Source organism: Mus caroli, chromosome 17, assembly GCF_900094665.2.
Source record: "Mus caroli chromosome 17, CAROLI_EIJ_v1.1, whole genome shotgun sequence".
Taxonomy (NCBI): Eukaryota; Metazoa; Chordata; class Mammalia; order Rodentia; family Muridae; genus Mus; species Mus caroli.
This window is the reverse complement of record NC_034586.1, coordinates 50,340,615-50,359,867: the sequence shown is the minus strand read 5'-3', so window position 1 is coordinate 50,359,867 and position 19,253 is coordinate 50,340,615. Positions and strand designations below refer to the sequence as shown.

The 19,253-nt window shown below is 40.2% G+C and overlaps 1 protein-coding gene and 1 pseudogene across 2 annotated transcripts; one reads left to right on the top strand and one right to left on the bottom strand.

Annotated features, from left to right (window-relative positions):
- Positions 1-899: 899 nt before the first annotated feature.
- LOC110284081 (putative sperm motility kinase W) lies at positions 900-10,307 on the bottom strand. Of its 2 annotated transcripts, none has more exons than XM_021149678.1 (3): positions 10,243-10,307; positions 1,920-3,402; positions 900-960 (listed from the first exon to the last, which is right to left on the bottom strand). In XM_021149678.1, the coding sequence occupies exons 2-3, from the start codon at positions 3,344-3,346 to the stop codon at positions 939-941; spliced, it is 1,449 nt and encodes a 482-aa protein (XP_021005337.1). In that variant the 5' UTR covers positions 3,347-3,402; positions 10,243-10,307; the 3' UTR covers positions 900-938. The 2 variants fall into 2 exon arrangements, with proteins under 2 accessions (XP_021005337.1, XP_021005338.1); XM_021149679.1 differs by lacking the exon at positions 900-960 and adding an exon at positions 1,418-1,438.
- A 4,959-nt stretch (positions 10,308-15,266) lies between these two features.
- On the top strand, positions 15,267-16,009 carry LOC110283973 (annotated as a pseudogene).
- The last annotated feature ends 3,244 nt before the right edge of the window (positions 16,010-19,253 follow it).

The following is a 19,253-nucleotide window of genomic DNA, read 5'->3' as shown; positions in this document are numbered from 1 at the left end:
GGGTGGGTGGGTGGGGGACTGGGGGGAGGAGTGTATTGGGGACTTTTTGGATAGCATTGGAAATGTAATTGAGGAAATTACCTAATAAAAAATATATATATAAAAAAAAAAGAATCATGAAGGGCCTCTGTTACAGACATTGAACACAGACTTGATCAGTATTGAGGAGGATGGACTCAACTGACCAATAGGGCTGCCTCTTTTTTCTGCCTCATGATAGCTCAGCCACAGAGAACAGGATGATGATGTTTCAAGAGAGCATCCTGTTTCTATGCCTTAACCCATGCAAGGAACCATCAGTGCAGGCCCTTTTCTTGTGGCTGGCCAAGCTAATCTACCTCCCATGCTGTACTCCATAAGAAGTTTATGAGTGCTCTTGATTGCCCAGACTTCTGCCTTAGGCCAACACAAGCATCTCTTTCATGCTGATTTAAGAACAGAATCTATTCCTCATTCTACACCCCTCTCATTTCTTTTTACCCACTCCATTCCATTTGCCAATTGTTCCTATAACCCACTTTCACCTGTCTCACTCCTCCCAGGGGATGTACATGTTTCTTGAAGTTCTTCCCAAAAGACAGTCAGGTAATATGATGGAGGGGATAAAGTGACCAAGATGATGAGGCTCCTTATGTCAGAAGACACGTCATTTCTGGTAGTGGATGCATCTGTTTTAGATGCTGTGGGCACTAGTGCTACAGCACATTCAAAGCTGAGGAAGAACAGCCTCATCAGGTAGATGTTCCTCATGCCCACTTTTCTGTCCAGCAAGCAGTGATGGGGCTGGAGTAAGATGAAGGAGATGCACACTGACAGTTCAGACCAAAGGGTGAGAGAGACACAGAAGCCTGATGCCCTGTATTGGAGGAACACAGCACCATGGAGTTCAGTCCTGGCTTTCTGCTGTGGAGTCTCTCTTCAATAAGGCTGAAATTCTCCTAGTCCATTTCGGTTTCCCCACTTCAAAGCAAAAAGAAATAAGAAAGTGCATCTATTAGTGACCTTGACAGAGACAGGACTTTTTTCAGCACTGACCTGATCTGATCTGCCAAAGCTCTCACCCTCCTTTTTCCTCTGTGAAGTTTCCCCCTTTACCTGTCCCATCCAGCAAGACCTAGTTATTCGTGGGTATGGGGGGGACCACAAAACTGGGAGAAAATGGGAGGGAGGGAAAGGAGGAGCCGAGACCAAGAAGAAGTTCCTATCAAGGTCTCAGTTTATTAGGCTGAAACATCGGGTTTTAAGCATACAGTGAGGGTATTAGGGAGGGGTTTAAGGGGAATTAACAAAGAACAAAGAAGTGGGCATCTGGGGACATGAAGGCCGAAGTCAGGCCTCAGGCGGCAGGCACTCTGTGTCTTATCTCCGGAATGTGGATCCTCCTTGACAGCCTTGGGTGTCAGGCCAGGCTCAGCACATAACTCATGTCCTTGGAAGTCTTGGGAGTCAGGAAGAGATAAGGAAGAGGGAATTATAATTAAGCTTTCACAGCCTATGGTACCGGGAAGGGAATAGGGAGGAGGGGGCTATGACCGGCTCCATAGCACAAGGCCATTTGGCTTGTTAGGGTGGGAGACTGTGAAACGCTTGCTTTCTCACGGTATGTTCTCCAACATTTACCCAAGTTGTACTTGGTCTCTTCAAACCCACTCTGCCCCATTCTACACTATCTGCTTGTGACTCAACTCTCCAGACATTTAAATGAGGGCAAAGCTGTGGAATTTTGCCATATAATATGATAGACACCTTATGATCTTGCCCTATAAGAGGGTCCATCTTGTCATTTGCAATAGATATTAAATAGCATATCCTAACCACATTGAAATTATAAATCTGGGCAGCCAATTCAGCTTGTTTCCTAAGGGACCTCACTATCCTATCTTTTCTTTGCTGTACCTAACAAAGGAATTTGAGCTCACCATGGGGAGGGCAGACAGCAGCAGCAGCAACAGCATGGTGCTTTCAGAGCACGGGAATTTTGTTTCCAAACTGTGGTTGACCTAGATCTAGAAGCTGTGGGGCCAGCGTGGGCTGATACTGGAGAGACTGGCTCACCAAGCATGCTGTCCGTGGAATCTCCGTTGACTACAATATCCCCGGTAGCACTGTTAGTGACATCAGCTGTCAGAGCATCACTTTCTGGCACTGGGTCATCTGAATTGGGCATCCTCTCTGTGCAGGAGCTTTTGGTGAGTATGGGGTAACTTCTGCAACTCTTGCTTCTTCTTTCCACACTCTCATCCTGAAAGTGACTCTTCCTAGCTTCTATACAGGTTGAAAGGGTAGGTTCACTGGCTCTCCTCTTCAAGTGGGGAAGGGGGAAAAGGGCACCTGAAGGGCTGCTATTTGCCCAGTGCTTCTCCACCTGCTGATGGCTGTCCCCATAGATCAGTTGGAATTTTAAAATATTAAATGTTGCTATTATTTCATCTTTGAGTCGCCTATGTGTTAAGGATGACACAATCTCTTCACAGGTATAGCCAATAGTGCACATTGTGTTCACGATCCTGGGAAGGATTTCTTTTGTGGCAACCAGTCCATGATCTTGAATGTGGCCCAGCCACGGTTGTTCCACAAGCTGATGTATTGTCATCCTGTACCATGTAGGGACCATGAGTAACCGAGCAATGATAATGTGACACAGAATTGACAAGTGTTTAGGAATGGAATGACACATTGTAGTAGTGATGATCCTGTGCATATACTCAATGGTGGCTTCTACATATGGAAAGTGCCCTGTGACCAGAACATAGAGGACAATGCCCAAGCTCCACATGTCAACTGCCAGCCCATCATAGGGTTTCCTTGCCAAGATCTCTGGGGCCATATAGAGTAAGGAGCCACAGGTCCCCTTCAACATCTTCCCTTCTGTGGTTTTAATCGCCATGCCAAAGTCACAAAGCTTTGCATTTCCTGCCGCATCGACCAGAATGTTTTCTAGTTTAATATCTCGATGTGCAATGTGTCTTTGGTGGAGGAAGTGAACTGCTGACACGACCTGCTGGAAAATAGGTCTAGCCTCCTCCTCTTTCAAACAACCCAGTGCCCTGAGGCACTTCTCAAGGTCCTCTCCTGCCACATACTCCATGATCACATAAGTTGTTGGCAGTGTGTCAATCATGTGAAAAAATCGAACAATGTTCCTGTGTTCTAAAGATTGAAGAAGTTTCACCTCTGAAGTGATGTCAGTCACACTGTTGATGTTTTTCTCAAAGACCTTGACAGCCACCCTTATACGTGTGGGAAGGTGGCAGGCAAGCTTTACCTCTGAGAATGAACCACAACCCAGAGATAACAACATCCTGAAATCCTTTTCAAGGATGTTCTCTTCCATGTGGCTGGCCATGATGTTTCGCTCAAGTTCAACCACCTACTCTCATATAGAACCAGGAATATATGAGGCTAGAAATAAAAATTAATGCAATTTTAGAATGAATTCTCTATCATGAATTCCGAGATCTACCAAACAACCCAATGATGATCCTCAAGGGTATATAAATGCCAGAGGATCCCAACCACAAACAAGTAGAGGAGGAATTTGAGTAAAGGTCAGAGATGATTTCAGTGAAGGGGACATGCAAAGTGAAACACTGAGATCACAGCAATAATTAGCTGTTATTTTCAAGACCACCATGCAAACTGTTCACATAACTGATCAAGTGAGACCTGATACAATTTGAAGAACATAAAACAATAAACTGATATTCTACACATACTCTACTATGACTACAATCCAGTTGATCTTTCAGAGATGCTTCAATTTTTATGCTTCTAGAAATTAGAAAATATAAAAGGAGAATTTAGATATGTGTAAACTTTGAAATTAGAAAAAATTGTTCCTGCTTCATAATTCACATCCATTTTAGGAAGAGACTACACAGCCCTTCATTCACAATCTAAATGGCCTCATCCAGAATGAAAGGACAGCATGTAACAAAGAAAATGAACAGCAGCATAGCCTATAAGGGGTCTCTGGAGAAGACTACATACTGAACACTATGACCAGTGAACTCTTGAGGGATGAGGAAAGTCACTGCTAGTAGACATAGTTTGACTTGAAAGAAAGCAGTTCCACAAGCAGAAATGGGTTACATTTTTGCCTCTTGTGGGTTAGGAGGAAGGAGCCTGAGCCTTTAAAAAAGTCATACTATCAGTACAAACACATGGTGGACAGAAGGAAATGTTGAGGAGATAATGATCAAAGTCCATGATATGCATGCCTTGGGGTTTCTCAGAGATTGAACCTCCAATCCAAGATAGAATATGGACTGGACCTAGGTGTCTGCCACTCCCAGTACACATATGTAACAAAGGTACAGCTTGGTCTTCATGTGTGTTCCCAACACCTGGAGCAGAATTGGGAGAAGATATATATGAGGGGGTATTGGGAGGAAAAGTAGGCAGATTGGTATGTATAGTAAATGTAAAGTGAAATGGCTAATGTGTAACATACTTAAGTGCAATATAAATTTAGTGCAGTGTATTATACTTATTTTGTAATTATGACTATTACAATCTCAGCATATAATATACCATAATTTATAATCATAAATAGTATAACTATAGTTTCCAATAATAAATTACTATACACAATGATTTAAGTAATTACCATATCATATTGTATAACACATAATATATTAAGAATACTAATACATATCATGTATACCATACACATTGAGGGTAATTAAGCTAGACAGGATTCTAGTATAGTAGTCCTCTGAGAGGCTCCACCTAGCTGCTGACTCAGACCAATGTAGACATCCACAGCCAAACAGAGGATGGAGCTTGGGGACTCTTATGGAAGAATGGGGGACGGGAACTCCAAGAGAGTAACAACAGAATCTAGTAACTTGAACCCTTGGGGCTCTCATAGTCTGAACCACCAACCAAAGAGTATATGCAGTTGGAACTAGGCCTCACCCACATATGCAGCAACTGTGCAGCTTGATCTTCATGGGGGTCATGAAAAACTTGAGTGGGGCTATCCTAAAAGCTGTTGCCTGTACATGAGATATATTCTTCTAGCCTGGGGTGCTTTGTCTGGCCTCAGTGGGAGAGAATGTATCTAGGACTGCAGAGACTTGATGTAGCAGAGTGGGGGAAACCCTGAGAGACTACACACTCAAAGGAAAGGGGAAGATGGTGGGAGGCAACATTGTGGGAGGGGGTAACCAGGAGGAGACAGTAAGCAGGAGGTAAAGGGAATAAGTTAAAAATAAAAATATATATGTTTTATACAAGGAAAAAGTAATGAAGGAAAAAAAAAACAGTGTTGCAAAATAAAAATTGACTCTAAGCCAGACAGTGTTTTACACACCATTAATTCCAGTACTTGGGAGACAGAGACAAGAGGATTTCTGAGTTCAACACCAGCCTGGTCTACAGGGTGAATTCCAGGACAGCTAGGGCTACACAGAGAAACCCTGTCTTGAAAAAAATAATGGGGTCATAATTAGTGAAGAAAGTGACAATATAGGTACTAATTAACCCTCAGAGAAAATCCAACATTATTAACAAAATCTTCTTTTACCTAGTCTGCCATGTTCGGTCACTATCTCTGGGAGGACTGATCCTTTCTGAAGGAAACAGGGAGAGTAAATTTGGGAGACAGAGGAGGTAATGGCAAAAAGGGGAGGAAAGAGGGAGGTGAGAATGCTGTTAGGATATATTAAATGAGAGAAGAATCAAAGAAAGTAAAAATATAAGTGTGTATATAAACATAAACATGAATATAAACTGAAATAAGTAACACCAAATATGAATTCAAAGGGCCAAAATAACAAACTGCAAAACAATATTGCAGTCTTAACAACTAGCATCAAGAATTGGCAAGAATTTCAGTAGTCTGTAATACTGAGGGAAGACACACTTTCAAATTCTTTTCATCATGGGGCAATATCTAGAGTGGAATACCTCTTTCAGGAAAACACATGGAACTAGGGAAGTGTGATTACAAACATGCCAAATGCACAAACACAAGTGTCACACTCTGTATTCTAGAGGTCATGAGTAGGCAGTGGAACTGAACCCTTATAAAATGAGAAGTACTTATCACATCCAATGGGTGGGGAAGTGAAATAAGGCAGATAAAGAGTATTCAAAGGCAGTAGAAGCAGTTATGTGAAGTCAAGATGATTTCCTCATTGTGTACAGTTAATATATACCACCGAAGGTATAAAATAGACAAGAACAAAGGCAAACAGGACAAGTAAATGAACTTAATAAAAGGATTAACAGCGAAAAATGAAGAAAATGAGCATACAAACATAAGTTAAAACACAAATGATGTAAATAAATAAAAAATAAATGACCACTAAATGCCAAAAGTCCAAACTGAAAACCTAGAAAAAAATTGTATAACTCACTATATCCAGGCCCAACAAGTTGGGGAAAAGGCCAAGTTTGTGAGAAACAACAGAGTCCAACTGCTCTCCCACCAACCAACTGCCTCTCTGAAGCACAAGGACAAACTCAGCCTAGGCAGCAACTTGTTATTGTTTGATATCTAACATTCCTTGCAAAGTCTCATTATGATGTTACATGCAAGAAAACAACAGCTCTGCAAAACCCCACAGTATTTTTTAAATATATTTCCTCTCACATTCTTGAACCAAACGTCTATAATGCTAAGTATTCTCATGGTTGTGATCAAATGCAGACAAGAATTTGCTTGTAGGAAGAAGAGTTTGTTTAGCCTCAGATTTAAAGGGGGCATAATTCAACATAATCAGCATAGCTATGTAGTTGGGTACCTGGCATTTCCAATCCCACAATTGCTCTGACATGTCCCTGTCTTTTCTNAGTAACACTAGTGCAATCTTAAGCATGTTTCTCTACTCAGCCAGGGTAAAGTTCCATTCTAGTGGCCATGAACCTCACAGTCAACCAGTCTGTCTTTCTCTCCCCATGGCCTCTTCTCATTTAAGTCTAAAAAGCATGGGATCCATGACATGAAACTGTCACTGTTTAATAGTGTTATCCTCCTTCAATGATCATCCTCATGATATTAATGGCATATCTGAAAATATGTACATGTTCCCTGTTCCAGGAAGACTTTGCATTAAAAACAGGCCCATTCAATCCTTCTATTTGCTACAGTTAGTAAAACTTCTCAATTGTTCTCTACTTATTTGGATTTTGCCGNCACCAGCCTGAGAGCCCTTGGTATTCTAACATATTTTCTTCAAAATCATCAGTGTAGCTACACACAGGAGCAACCAGTGATTCTCTCCTGTAATTGTTTAAGTCACTGTGATGTTGGAATATGTCTAAACTATTTGTGCCTCTTTCATGACACATTAACAAGGAAGATACATAAGAAATTATCTACCGATGTGAGGAAAGACANAGTGCATTCTAGAGAAATGAGCAAGTTTATACAAATTCCTGTATTCCCCAGGAAGAAGCCCTCCTGCCTACACAGAGAACAGCAAGTTCAGCTTTGCTGATGTCTTGAGAATCAAAATAGGCATGCAACAAGCCCATCTACTTTCCTGTGTTCATTCAGGAGGTAGACATGTGGAGGGTTTGCCCAGTGGCCTCTGACAGCTGGGACAAGCTTGACCTGGATAGTCTTGATGCTGTCCTGGCAATAATTCTATGGACATATAACTAGAAACAGCTTCCTACCAACAGACCTGGACCATGACCCTGTGCCTCCTACCCCACTTAGAGTTTCCCATTTGAGACAAAATAAAGATACTCTTACAATGAGTTTCACTCAGGAATTATGTTTTGTAGTTTCACCTTCAGAAACATAACAGCAAGAAGACCTTCTGAGAGCTAGGGAGATTTACTTCATCCTCCAGGAAACACAACCAGTGGACACATGGTATCATGATGGACCCCTAAAGTTTCTGACTCAGATGTTACACTCTTGGGGAGCAGACAGGAAGGAGTGCACAGGGGCAGTGGAGGAGCTGGGACAGGGTCCATCCTGCCTCCATGTGCACCAGGAGTTGGGTCATGTCCACAGCCCTCTCTGTACAGGTGCTGCCAGAGGAGAGTTGGTCTCCAAAAAATGCTTACACAGGCTTAGGGGCTAACAAGAGGGACAAGCCCATTCCAGAGACTGCAAGACCAACTAACACCAGAGATTACCAGATGGCTAAATGCAAGCACAAGAATTTTACCAACACAAGCCAAGGCTGCATGCCATCTTCAGAACACAGTTCTCCCATAACAGCAAGTACTTGGTACCCCAAAACACCAAAAAAGCTAGATTGGGTTTCAAACCACTTTTCATGATGCTAATAAAGGACTTTAAGAAGGACATAAATAACTCCATTAAAGAAATAATGGAGAACTCTAGTATAAACAGGTAAAAGTCATTAAAGAGGAAACACAAAAACCCCGTAAAGAATTACACAAAGACAACCAAACAGTTGAAGAAATTGAACAAAACAATCCAGGATGTTAAAATGGAAGTAGAAACAATAACGTAATCACAAAGGGAGGCAGTTCAGGAGATAGAAAACCTAGGAAAGTGTTCAGGAGTCATAGACATTAGCATTAAAAACAGAATACAAGAGAAAGAACAGAGAATCTCAGGTGCAGAAGATACCATAGAAAACATTGAAAGAACAGTCAAAGGAAATTCAAAATGCAAAAAACTCCTAACCCAAAATATCTAGAAAATCCAGGACACCATCAGAAGACCATACCTAAGGATAAAAGGTATAGAAGAAAGCAAAGATTCGCAAATTTAAGGGCCAGTAAGTATCTTCAACAAAATTATAGAAGAAAACTCCCCCAAACTAAACAAAGAGATGCCCATGAACACAAAAGTAGCCTACAGAACTCAAATAGATTGGACCAGAAAAGGAATTTCTCCTGTCACATAATAATCAAAACACCAAATGCACTAAACAAAGAAAGAATGTTAAAAGCAATAAGGGAAAAAGGTCAAGTAACATAAAGACAGACCTATCAGAATTATATCAGATTTCTGGCTAGAAACTATGAAAGCCTGAAGATCCTGGGAAGATGTCATACAGACCCTAAGAGAATACAAATGCCAGCCTGGACTACTACACTGGGCAAAACTCTCAATTACCATAGATGGAGAAACAAAGATATTCCATGACAAAAACAAATTTACCCAATATCTTTACATAAATCCAGCCATACTAAGAATAATAAAGGGTAAACTCCAACATAAGGAGGGAAACTATGCCCTAAAAATAGCAAGAAAACAATCTTCCTTTAACAAACCAAAATGAAGATAGCTACATAAATATGATTCCAACTCTAACAATAAAAAAAACAATAAGCAACAATCACTTTTCCTTAATATCTCTTAACATCAATGGACTCAATTCCTCAATAAAAGACATAGAATAACAAACTGACTATGCAAATAAGAACCAACTTTTTGCTTCATACAGGAAACCCACCTCAAAGACAGACAATACCTCAGAATAAATAGCTAGACAACAGTTTTCCAGGCAAATGGTCCCAAGAAACAGGCTGGAGTAGCCATTCTAATATTGAATAAAATCGACTTTCAACCTAAACTTAACAAAAAAAGTTAAGGAGGGACACACTTCAAACTCATCAAAGAAAAAAATATACCAAGATGAACTCTCAGTTCTGAATATCTATAATCCAAATTCAAGGGCATCCACATTTATAAAAGAAACCTTACTAAGATAAGGCACACATTGTACATTATACAATAATAGTGAGAGACTTTAACACCCTACTCTCATCAATGGGCAGATCATGGAAACAGAAACTAAACAGAGATGCATTAAAACCAACGAAGTTATGAAACAAATGGATTTAACAGATATCTATAGAATGTTTTATCCTAAAACAAAATAATATAACTTCTTCTCAACACCTCACGGTACCTTCTCCCAAATTGACAGTATAATTGGTCCAAAACAGGCCTCAACAGATTGAAGAAGATTGAAATAATCCCATGCATCCTAGTACACCATCAGGGACTAAGGCTGGTCTTCAAGAAAAAAAAAAAAATAGAACGCTTACATGCACATGAAAACTGAAAAACATTTTACTTAGTGATAACTTGGTCAAGCAAGAAATAAAGAAATTAAATTAAACTAGGTTAAAGGCAAACAGGACAAGTAAATGAACCTGGTAAAAGGAATAACAGTTGAAATGAAGAAAAAAACATACAAACATAAGTCAAAACACAAACCGATAATGTAAATAAACAAAAAATAAATGAATAAAGAATGCCAAAAGCCCAAACTGAAACCTAGAAAACAAACTCACTATATCCAATCCAACAAGTTGGGAAAAAGGCCAAGTCTGTGGGAAGCAACTGAGTCTTAACTGCTCTCCTACCAACCAACTGCCTCTCTGAAGCACAAGGACAAACCCAGCCTTAGGCAGCAGCTTGCTATTGGTATTGGCTTCCAAGTGTCATTATGATGTCATATGCAAGAGACCAATGACAGCTCTGCAAAACTCCACAGTGTTTTTTTTTTTTTTTATTTCCTCTCACCTTCTTGCCCCCAACTTCTATAATACTAAGTATTCTCATGGTTGTGATCCAAATGCAGACAAGGATCACTTGTAGGGGGAAGAGTTTGTTTAGCCTCAGATTTACAGGGGGCATAATTCAACATAATGGGAACTACCCATGCCATGCACATCAGCATAGCTGTGTACTTGGGTACCGGGCATTTCCAATCCCACAATTGCTCTGACATGTCCCTGTCTTTTCTCAGTAACACTAGTGCAATCTTAAGCATGTTTCTCTACTCAGCCAGGGTAAAGTTCCATTCTAGTGGCCATGAACCTCACAGTCAACCAGTCTGTCTTTCTCTCCCCATGGCCTCTTCTCATTTAAGTCTAAAAAGCATGGGATCCATGACATGAAACTGTCACTGTTTAATAGTGTTATCCTCCTTCAATGATCATCCTCATGATATTAATGGCATATCTGAAAATATGTACATGTTCCCTGTTCCAGGAAGACTTTGCATTAAAAACAGGCCCATTCAATCCTTCTATTTGCTACAGTTAGTAAAACTTCTCAATTGTTCTCTACTTATTTGGATTTTGCCGTCACCAGCCTGAGAGCCCTTGGTATTCTAACATATTTTCTTCAAAATCATCAGTGTAGCTACACACAGGAGCAACCAGTGATTCTCTCCTGTAATTGTTTAAGTCACTGTGATGTTGGAATATGTCTAAACTATTTGTGCCTCTTTCATGACACATTAACAAGGAAGATACATAAGAAATTATCTACCGATGTGAGGAAAGACANAGTGCATTCTAGAGAAATGAGCAAGTTTATACAAATTCCTGTATTCCCCAGGAAGAAGCCCTCCTGCCTACACAGAGAACAGCAAGTTCAGCTTTGCTGCTGTCCTAAGAATCAAGATAGGCATGCAGTTAGCCCATCTACTTTCCTGTGTTCATTAAGGAGGTAAACACCACATGGAGGGTTTGCCCAGTGGCCTCTGACTGCTGGGACAAGCTTGGCCTAGATAGGCTTGCTGCTGTCCTGGCAATAGCTCTGTGAACTTATGACTAGAAACAGCTTCCTACCAACAGACCTGGACCAAGACACTGTGCCTCCTACCACACATACAGTTTCCCATTTGGGACAAAATAAAGATACTCTGACAATGAGTTTCACTCAGGAATTTTTTGTAGTTTCACCTTCAGAAACATAACAGCAAGAAGACCTTCTGAGAGCTAGGGAGATTATCTTCATCCTCCAGGAAACACAACCAGTGGACACATGGTATCATGATGGACCCCTAAAGTTTCTGACTCAGAAGTTACACTCTTAGGCAGCAGACAGGAGTGCACAGGGGCACTGGAGGAGCAGGACAGGGTCCTTCCTGCCTCTATCTACACTGAGGACGTGGAGCAGTTACACAGCCCTCTGTATATAGGTCCTGCCCAGGGGGGAGCTGGTGCCCTAGGAGTGCTGACCACAGGCTTACAGGCCCACAGGAGAGACAAGCTCATGCCAGATACAGCAAGATTAACTAAAACCAGAGATAACCAGATGGCAAATTGCAAGCACAAGAACCTTACAAACAAAACATGGCATCATCAGAACACAGTTCTCCCACAACAGCAAGTACTTGATATCCCAAAACACCAGAGAAGCAAGACTAGATTTAAAACCACATCTCATGATGCTGATAGAGGACTTTAAGAAGGACATAAATACCTCCCTTAAAAAAATACAGGAGAACAGAAGTAAACAGGTAGAAGCCATAAAAGAGGAAACATAAAAAACCCTTAAAGAATTACAGGAAAACAAAACCAAACAGTTGAAGGAATTGAACAAAACCATCCAGGATCTTAAAATGGAAGTAGAAACAATAAAGAGATCACAAAGGGAGGCAGTTCTGGAGATAGAAAATCTAGGAAAGAGTTCAGCTGTCGGAGATGGGAGCATTTACAATAGAATACAAGAGATAGAACAGAGAAGCCGGGCGTGGTGGCGCACGCCTTTAATCCCAGCACTCGGGAGGCAGAGGCAGGCGGATTTCTGAGTTCGAGGCCAGCCTGGTCTACAAAGTGAGTGCCAGGACAGCCAGGGCTACACAGAGAAACCCTGTCTCGAAAAACCAAAAAAAAAAAAAAAAAGAGATAGAACAGAGAATCTCAGGTGCAAAAGATACCATAGGAAACATTGANACAANNNTCANAGNAANTNNAAAATGCAAAAAACTTCTAACCCAAAATGTCCAGGAAATCTAGGTCACAATGTGAAGACCAAACCTAAGGATAAAGGTATAGAAGAAAGCATAGATTCCCAAGTTTAAGGGCAGTTAATATCTTCAGCAATACTATAGATAAAACTTCCACAACCTAAAAAAAAGAGATGCCCATGATCCTGCAAGGAACTGACAGAACTCAAATAGAGTAGACCAGAAAAGAATTTTCTCCTGTCACATAATAATCAAAACACCAAATGAACAAAACAAAGAATATTAAAAGCAGTAAGAGAAAAAGGTCAAGAAACATATACAGGCAGACCTATTAGAATTACACCAGATTCTTGCCAGTGACTATGAAAGCTAGAAGATCCTGGGAGGATGTCATACAGACCCTAAGAGAACACAAATGCCAGCCTGGACTACTACACCAGGCAAAACTCTCAATTACCATAGGTGGAGAAACAAAAACATTCCATGACAAAAACAAATTTACCCAATGTCTTTACACAAATCCATTCATGCAAAAGATAATAAAGGGAAAAATCCAACACAGGGAGGGATACTACACCTAGAAATCACAAGAATATAATCTTCTTTTAAAAAAATTATGTTTATAGCTACATAAACATAATTCCAACTCTAACAACAACAATAGAAGAAAAAAAACAGGAAGCAACAATCACTTTTCCTTAATACCTCTTGACATAAATGGAATCAATTCCACCATAAGAAGACATAGACTAACAAACTGGCTATGTAAATAGGATCCAACCTTTTGCTGCATACAGGAAACACACCTCAGTAACAAAGACAGACCCTACCTCAGAATAAACAGCTGGAAAACAATTTTCCAGGCAAATGGTCCCAAGAAACAGGCTATCACAGCCATTCTAATATTGAATAAAATCGGACTTTCAACCTAAATTTTACAAAAAAGATAAGGAGGGGCACATTTCAAACTCATCAAAGAATAAAAAATCTACCAAGATGAACTCTTAGTTCTGAACATTTTAGCACCAAATGCAAGGGCATCCACATTCATAAAAGAAACCATACTAAAGCTCAAACCACACATTGCACCTCACACAATAATAGTGGGAGACTACAACTCCACACTCTCATCAATGGACAGATCATGGAAATAGAAACTAAATAGAAACACAGTAAAACTAGCAGAAGTTATGAACCAAATGTATTTAACAGAGATCTATAGAACATTTTATCCTAAAACAAAGAATATACATTCTTCTCAGCTCCTTAAGGTACCTTCTCCAAAATTTACAGTATATTTGGTCCAAAACAGGCATAAACAGATAGAAGAAGATTGAAATAATTCCATGCATCATACCATATCACCATGGACTAAGACTGCTCTTCAATAACAACAATAATAATAGAAAGCTCACATACACAGGGAAGCTGAAAAACACTCTACTCAATGAGAACGTGATCAAGGATGAAATAAAGAAATTAAAGACTTTTTAGAGTTTAATGAGAATGAAGCCAAAACATACCCAAACATATGGGACACAATGGAAGAAGTGCTAAGTGGAAAACCCATAGCTCTGGGTGCCTCAAAAAAAATATGGAGAAAGGATACACTAGCAGCTTGACAGCACAACTGAAAGCTCTAGAACAACAAAAAAAGCAAATAGACCAAGAAAACTAGAAGGCAGGAAATAATTAAACACAGGGCTGGGAACAATCAAGTAGAAACAAAAAGAACTACACAAAGATTCAGATAAACCAGCTGCTGGTTATTTAAGAAATTCATCAAGATAGAGAAACCCTTAGCCAAACTAACCACAGTGCACAGAGACAGTATCCAAGTCACCAAAATCATAAATGAAAAGGGAGACATAACAGAAACTGAGGAAGTAAAAAAAAATCATGATATCCTACTACAAAAGCCAATGCTCAACAAAACTGGAAAATATGAATGTAATGGACAATTTACTAGAGAGATACCAGGTACCAAATTTAAATCCAGATCAGATTAACAATCTGAACAGTCCCATAACCACTAAAGAAATAGAAGCAGTCATTAATAGGCTCTCGTCCAAAAAAAAAAAAAAGCCCAGGAACAGATGTGTTAACTACACAGTTCTATCACACTGTCAAAGAAGACCTAATGCCAGTTCTCTTCAAACTATCAAACAAAAAACAAAAAAAAAAAAAAAAAAAAAAAAAAAAAACAGAAGAAACACTACCCAATTTGTTCTATGAAGCCACAATTACTCTGATACCTAAACCACACAAAGACCCAACAAAGAAACAGAACTTCAGACCAATTTCCCTTATGAATATTGATGCAAAAATACTCGATAAAATTCTCTCAAACTGAATCCAAGAACACATCAAAACGATCATCCATCATGATCCAGTAGGCTTCATCCCAGGAATGCAGGGATGATTCAATATATAGAAATCCATCAACGTAATCCACTATATAAACAAACTCAAAGACAAAAACCACATGATCATCTCGATAGATGCTGAGAAAGCATTTGAAAAAATTCCAACACAGCTTCAAGATAAAAGTCTTGGAAAGATCAGGAATTCAAGGCGCATACCTAAATATAAGAAAAGCAGGCTTTGCAGACGCCACTGTCACTTTTCGCCGCTTCCTGCAGCCATGGTCAACCCCACCGTGTTCTTCGACATCACGGCCGATGACGAGCCCTTGGGCCNCGTCTCCTTCGAGCTGTTTGCAGACAAAGTTCCAAAGACAGCAGAAAACTTTCGAGCTCTGAGCACTGGAGAGAAAGGATTTGGCTATAAGGGTTCCTCCTTTCACAGAATTATTCCAGGATTCATGTGCCAGGGTAGTGACTTTACACGCCATTATGGCACTGGCGGCAGGTTCATCTACGGAGAGAAGTTTGAGGATGAGAACTTCTTCCTGAAGCACACAGGTCCTGGCATCTTGTCCATGGCAAATGCTGGACCAATACAAATGGTTCCCAGTTTTCTTTATCTGCACTGCCAAGACTGAATGGCTGGATGGCAAGCATGTGGTCTTTGGGAAGGTGAAAGAAGACATGAACATTGTGGAAGCCATGGAGCGTTTTGGGTCCAGGAATGGCAAGACCAGCAAGAAGATCACCATTTCCGACTGTGGACAACTCTAATTTCTTTTGACTTGCGGGCGTTTTACCCATCAAACCATTCCTTCTGTAGCTCAGGAGAGCATCCCTACCCCATCTGCTCGCAATGTCCTGTAATCTCTGCTCTCACTGAAGTTCTTGGGGTTCCATATTTTCCTCATTCCCCTTCAAGTCTAGCTGGATTGCAAAGTTAAGTTTATGATTATGAATAAAAACTAAATAACTGTCAAAAAAAAAAAAGAAAGAAAAGCAATATACAGCAAACCAGTAGCCAACATCAAACTAAATGGAGAGAAACTTGAAGCAATCCCCCTGAAATCAGGGAATACTCAAGGCTGAATACTCTCTCCCTACTTGTTCAATGTAGTACTTGATTGAGGTCCTAGCTAGAGCAATTAGACAACAAAAGGAGGCCAAAGGGATACAAATTGGAAAGGAAGAAGTCAAAATATCACTATTTGCAGATGATATGATAGTAGACTTAAGTGACTCAAAAAAGTTCTCCCGCTGTGAAGATTATACTTCACCAGTATTTTTCAGGTTTGCCCCACAAAGGGGATGTAATACTGCAGCAGTTCACTTCCCGGTAGGGCCTGCCTGATGTGCAGAACTGTCAGTAAACCAGGTACTAGTCTAAAATCAAGCAAGTATTAAGAGCAAGTCAGTATCCAACTTTCCTGCAGGTTTTTTCCTTCATCCTCTTTAAGTTCCTTCCCCTCTTCCATAAATGATGGACGTTGATCACAAGTTCCCAAGTAAAATCTCATCCTCACATTGATTTTTGTCATCATGTCTATCAGCAATACAAATTATGTTAGAACAATATCCCAAGACTAGTCTCAATCTTAGAATCCTACTGCTCCCCCTCCTGAGTGCTGGGATACAGGTGTGTACCACAATGCTAAATAAGTAGAAATTGTGAGATAAAATTAATGTCATGGTGAAAAGTCATTGTAAGTCAGTTTCTTGGCAAATAGAATTACACAGTGAGAAGGTTTGTTTTCGAAACCATACATTGTTTATTATTTCTTGTCTTTCCTGACTGCAGTTTCCCATCCCTCCTCTCCTCCCTTCTTTCCTCCCACCTTCTCTCTTATTATCACCTTCCACACTTCCCTGTTTCTCTTCAGAAAAGGGCGGGCCTCCTATGGATATCAACCTACCATGGCAGTTTTGTGACCTGCTAGGCAGCGTCATCAGTGGATTCCCTCTCATGACACAGGTCCCAAGATGGACCAGTCAGTGGTTCATCCCTGCCATGATTTCTTTACCACCTTTACCCCAGCACATCTAGTAGGAAAGATAAATTGTAGGTTGAAGATTTAGTGGCAGACTTGGTGTCCCAATAGCTCCTCTGGAAGTCTTGCCTGGTTACAGATGCTGGTCAGTTCAGGCTCCATAAACACCCACTAGTAAAAGTCTCAACTAGAGTCACCATATTGATTCTTGGAAGTTTCCATTGCCCTAGCTTTCTAGCTCATTCCAGAAATGTATGCTCCTCCCATTCATTCCAGGTGTCACATCCAGTACTCTCTCCCTTGGGCGTCCACAATCCTGATCTCTCCTGTTCCAATTCCTAACCCCACTCCTATCCAGTCCCCTCTCTACATTCACCTGTGATGTCTTCTTGGTTTCCCTTTTTGAGTGAGATTGTCTGGTCCTCCATTGGGCCCCCCATGTGTTACTTTTAGGGGTCTGTGGATTCTAGCATGGCTATCCTTTACGTACAGATAATATCCATTTATGAGTGAGTACATACAACTTTTGTCTTTCTGTGTCTGGGCTACCTCACTCAGGATGTTCTTTTCTACTTATATCCTTTCGCTGGCAAACTTCATGATGTTCTCATTTTTAACAGCTGAGTAATACTTCATTATATAAAGGCACCGCATTTTCTTTATCCATTTTTTGGTTAGGAAATTTGGTTGTTTCCAGTTCCTTATCTTTTTTTGTTGTTATTGTTGGGTTTTCGAGACAGGGTTTCTCTGTATAGCCCTGGATGTCCTGGAACTCACTTTGTAGACCAGGCTGGCCTCAAACTCAGAAATCTGCCTGCCTCTGCAACACAAGTGCTGGGATTAAAGGTGAGTGCCACCACTTCCTTACTTTTTATGAATAAAACTGCTATGAATATACTTGACCAAGTGTTTTTGTTGTTTGGTGGAATATCCTTTAGATATATGCCTGAATTGGTATACCTGGGTCTTGAGGTAGATTTATTCCCAATTTTCTGAGAACCTGCTGTATTGATTTCTAAAGTGACTGTACAATTTTCCAACCCATCATAGACAGAGAAGTGTTTCCCTTGCTCCACATATGTGACAACATGAGCTATCATTTGTGTCTTTGGACTTACTGATTCTGAAAAGTGTATATGATGGGAATATCATTTTGATTTGCATTTACCCAATGGCTACAGATGTTGAACATTTCCCTAAGTGCTTCTCAGCCACTAGAGACTCCTGTGCTGAGAATTCCCTGTTTAGATCTCTACACCATTTTTAACTAGATTCTTTAGTTTGTTGGTTTCCAGTTTCTTGGCTTCCTTATATATCTTGGACACCAGCCCTCTGTCAGATATGGAATTGGTGAAAATATTTTTCCATTCTGTAGACTCCAGTTTTGTCCTTTTTTTTTTTTTTTTTTTTTTTTTTTTTTTTTGGAGGGGTTTTTTTTTTTTTTTTTTAGGGGTTGGGTTTTGTCCTTTTTTTTTTTTTTTTTTTTTTTTTTTTTTTTGGTTTTTCGAGACAGGGTTTCTCTGTATATCCCTGGCTGTCCTGGAACTCACTTTGTAGACCAGGCTGGCCTCGAACTCAGAAATCCGCCTGCCTCTGCCTCCCGAGTGCTGGGATCAAAGGGATGCGCCACCACGCCCGGCAGTTTTGTCCTTTTGAATGTGTCCGTTGCTTTACAGCTTTTTAGTTTCATGAGGTCCCATTTATTCATGGCTGATCTTAGTCCTTAGCTCTGAATGTTCTGATCAGAAAGATGTCTCCTGTACCAATGAGTTCAAGGTGATTCCCTACTTTCTGGTTAATTAGATTTAGTGTGTATGGATTTACGTTGGGAGTGCAAACTTCTCCAATCACTCTGGAAATCAATTTAGCAGCTTCTCAGTAACACATGTTATAACCAGGTTATAACAGAAGAAAATTAAAAAGAGTAGCTACGTGAGTGTTTATTAGGAATTTTCATAGTAAATATTGAAAGAGATAAGACATAGAGAAACCAAAGGTCCTTTTTTTTTTTTTTAAGACTTATTTATTATGGGTACAGTGTTCTGTACTGCATGTATGCCTGCAGGACAGAAGAGGGCACCAGATCTCATTATAGGTAGTTGTGAGCCATCATATAGTTTGCCAGGAATTGAACTCAGGACCTCTGGAAAGACAGACAATGCTCTTAACCTCTGAGCCATCTCTCCAGTCCCGAAATCAAACGTTTTAATTAGGATTTTACTGCTGTGAACAGACACCATGACAAA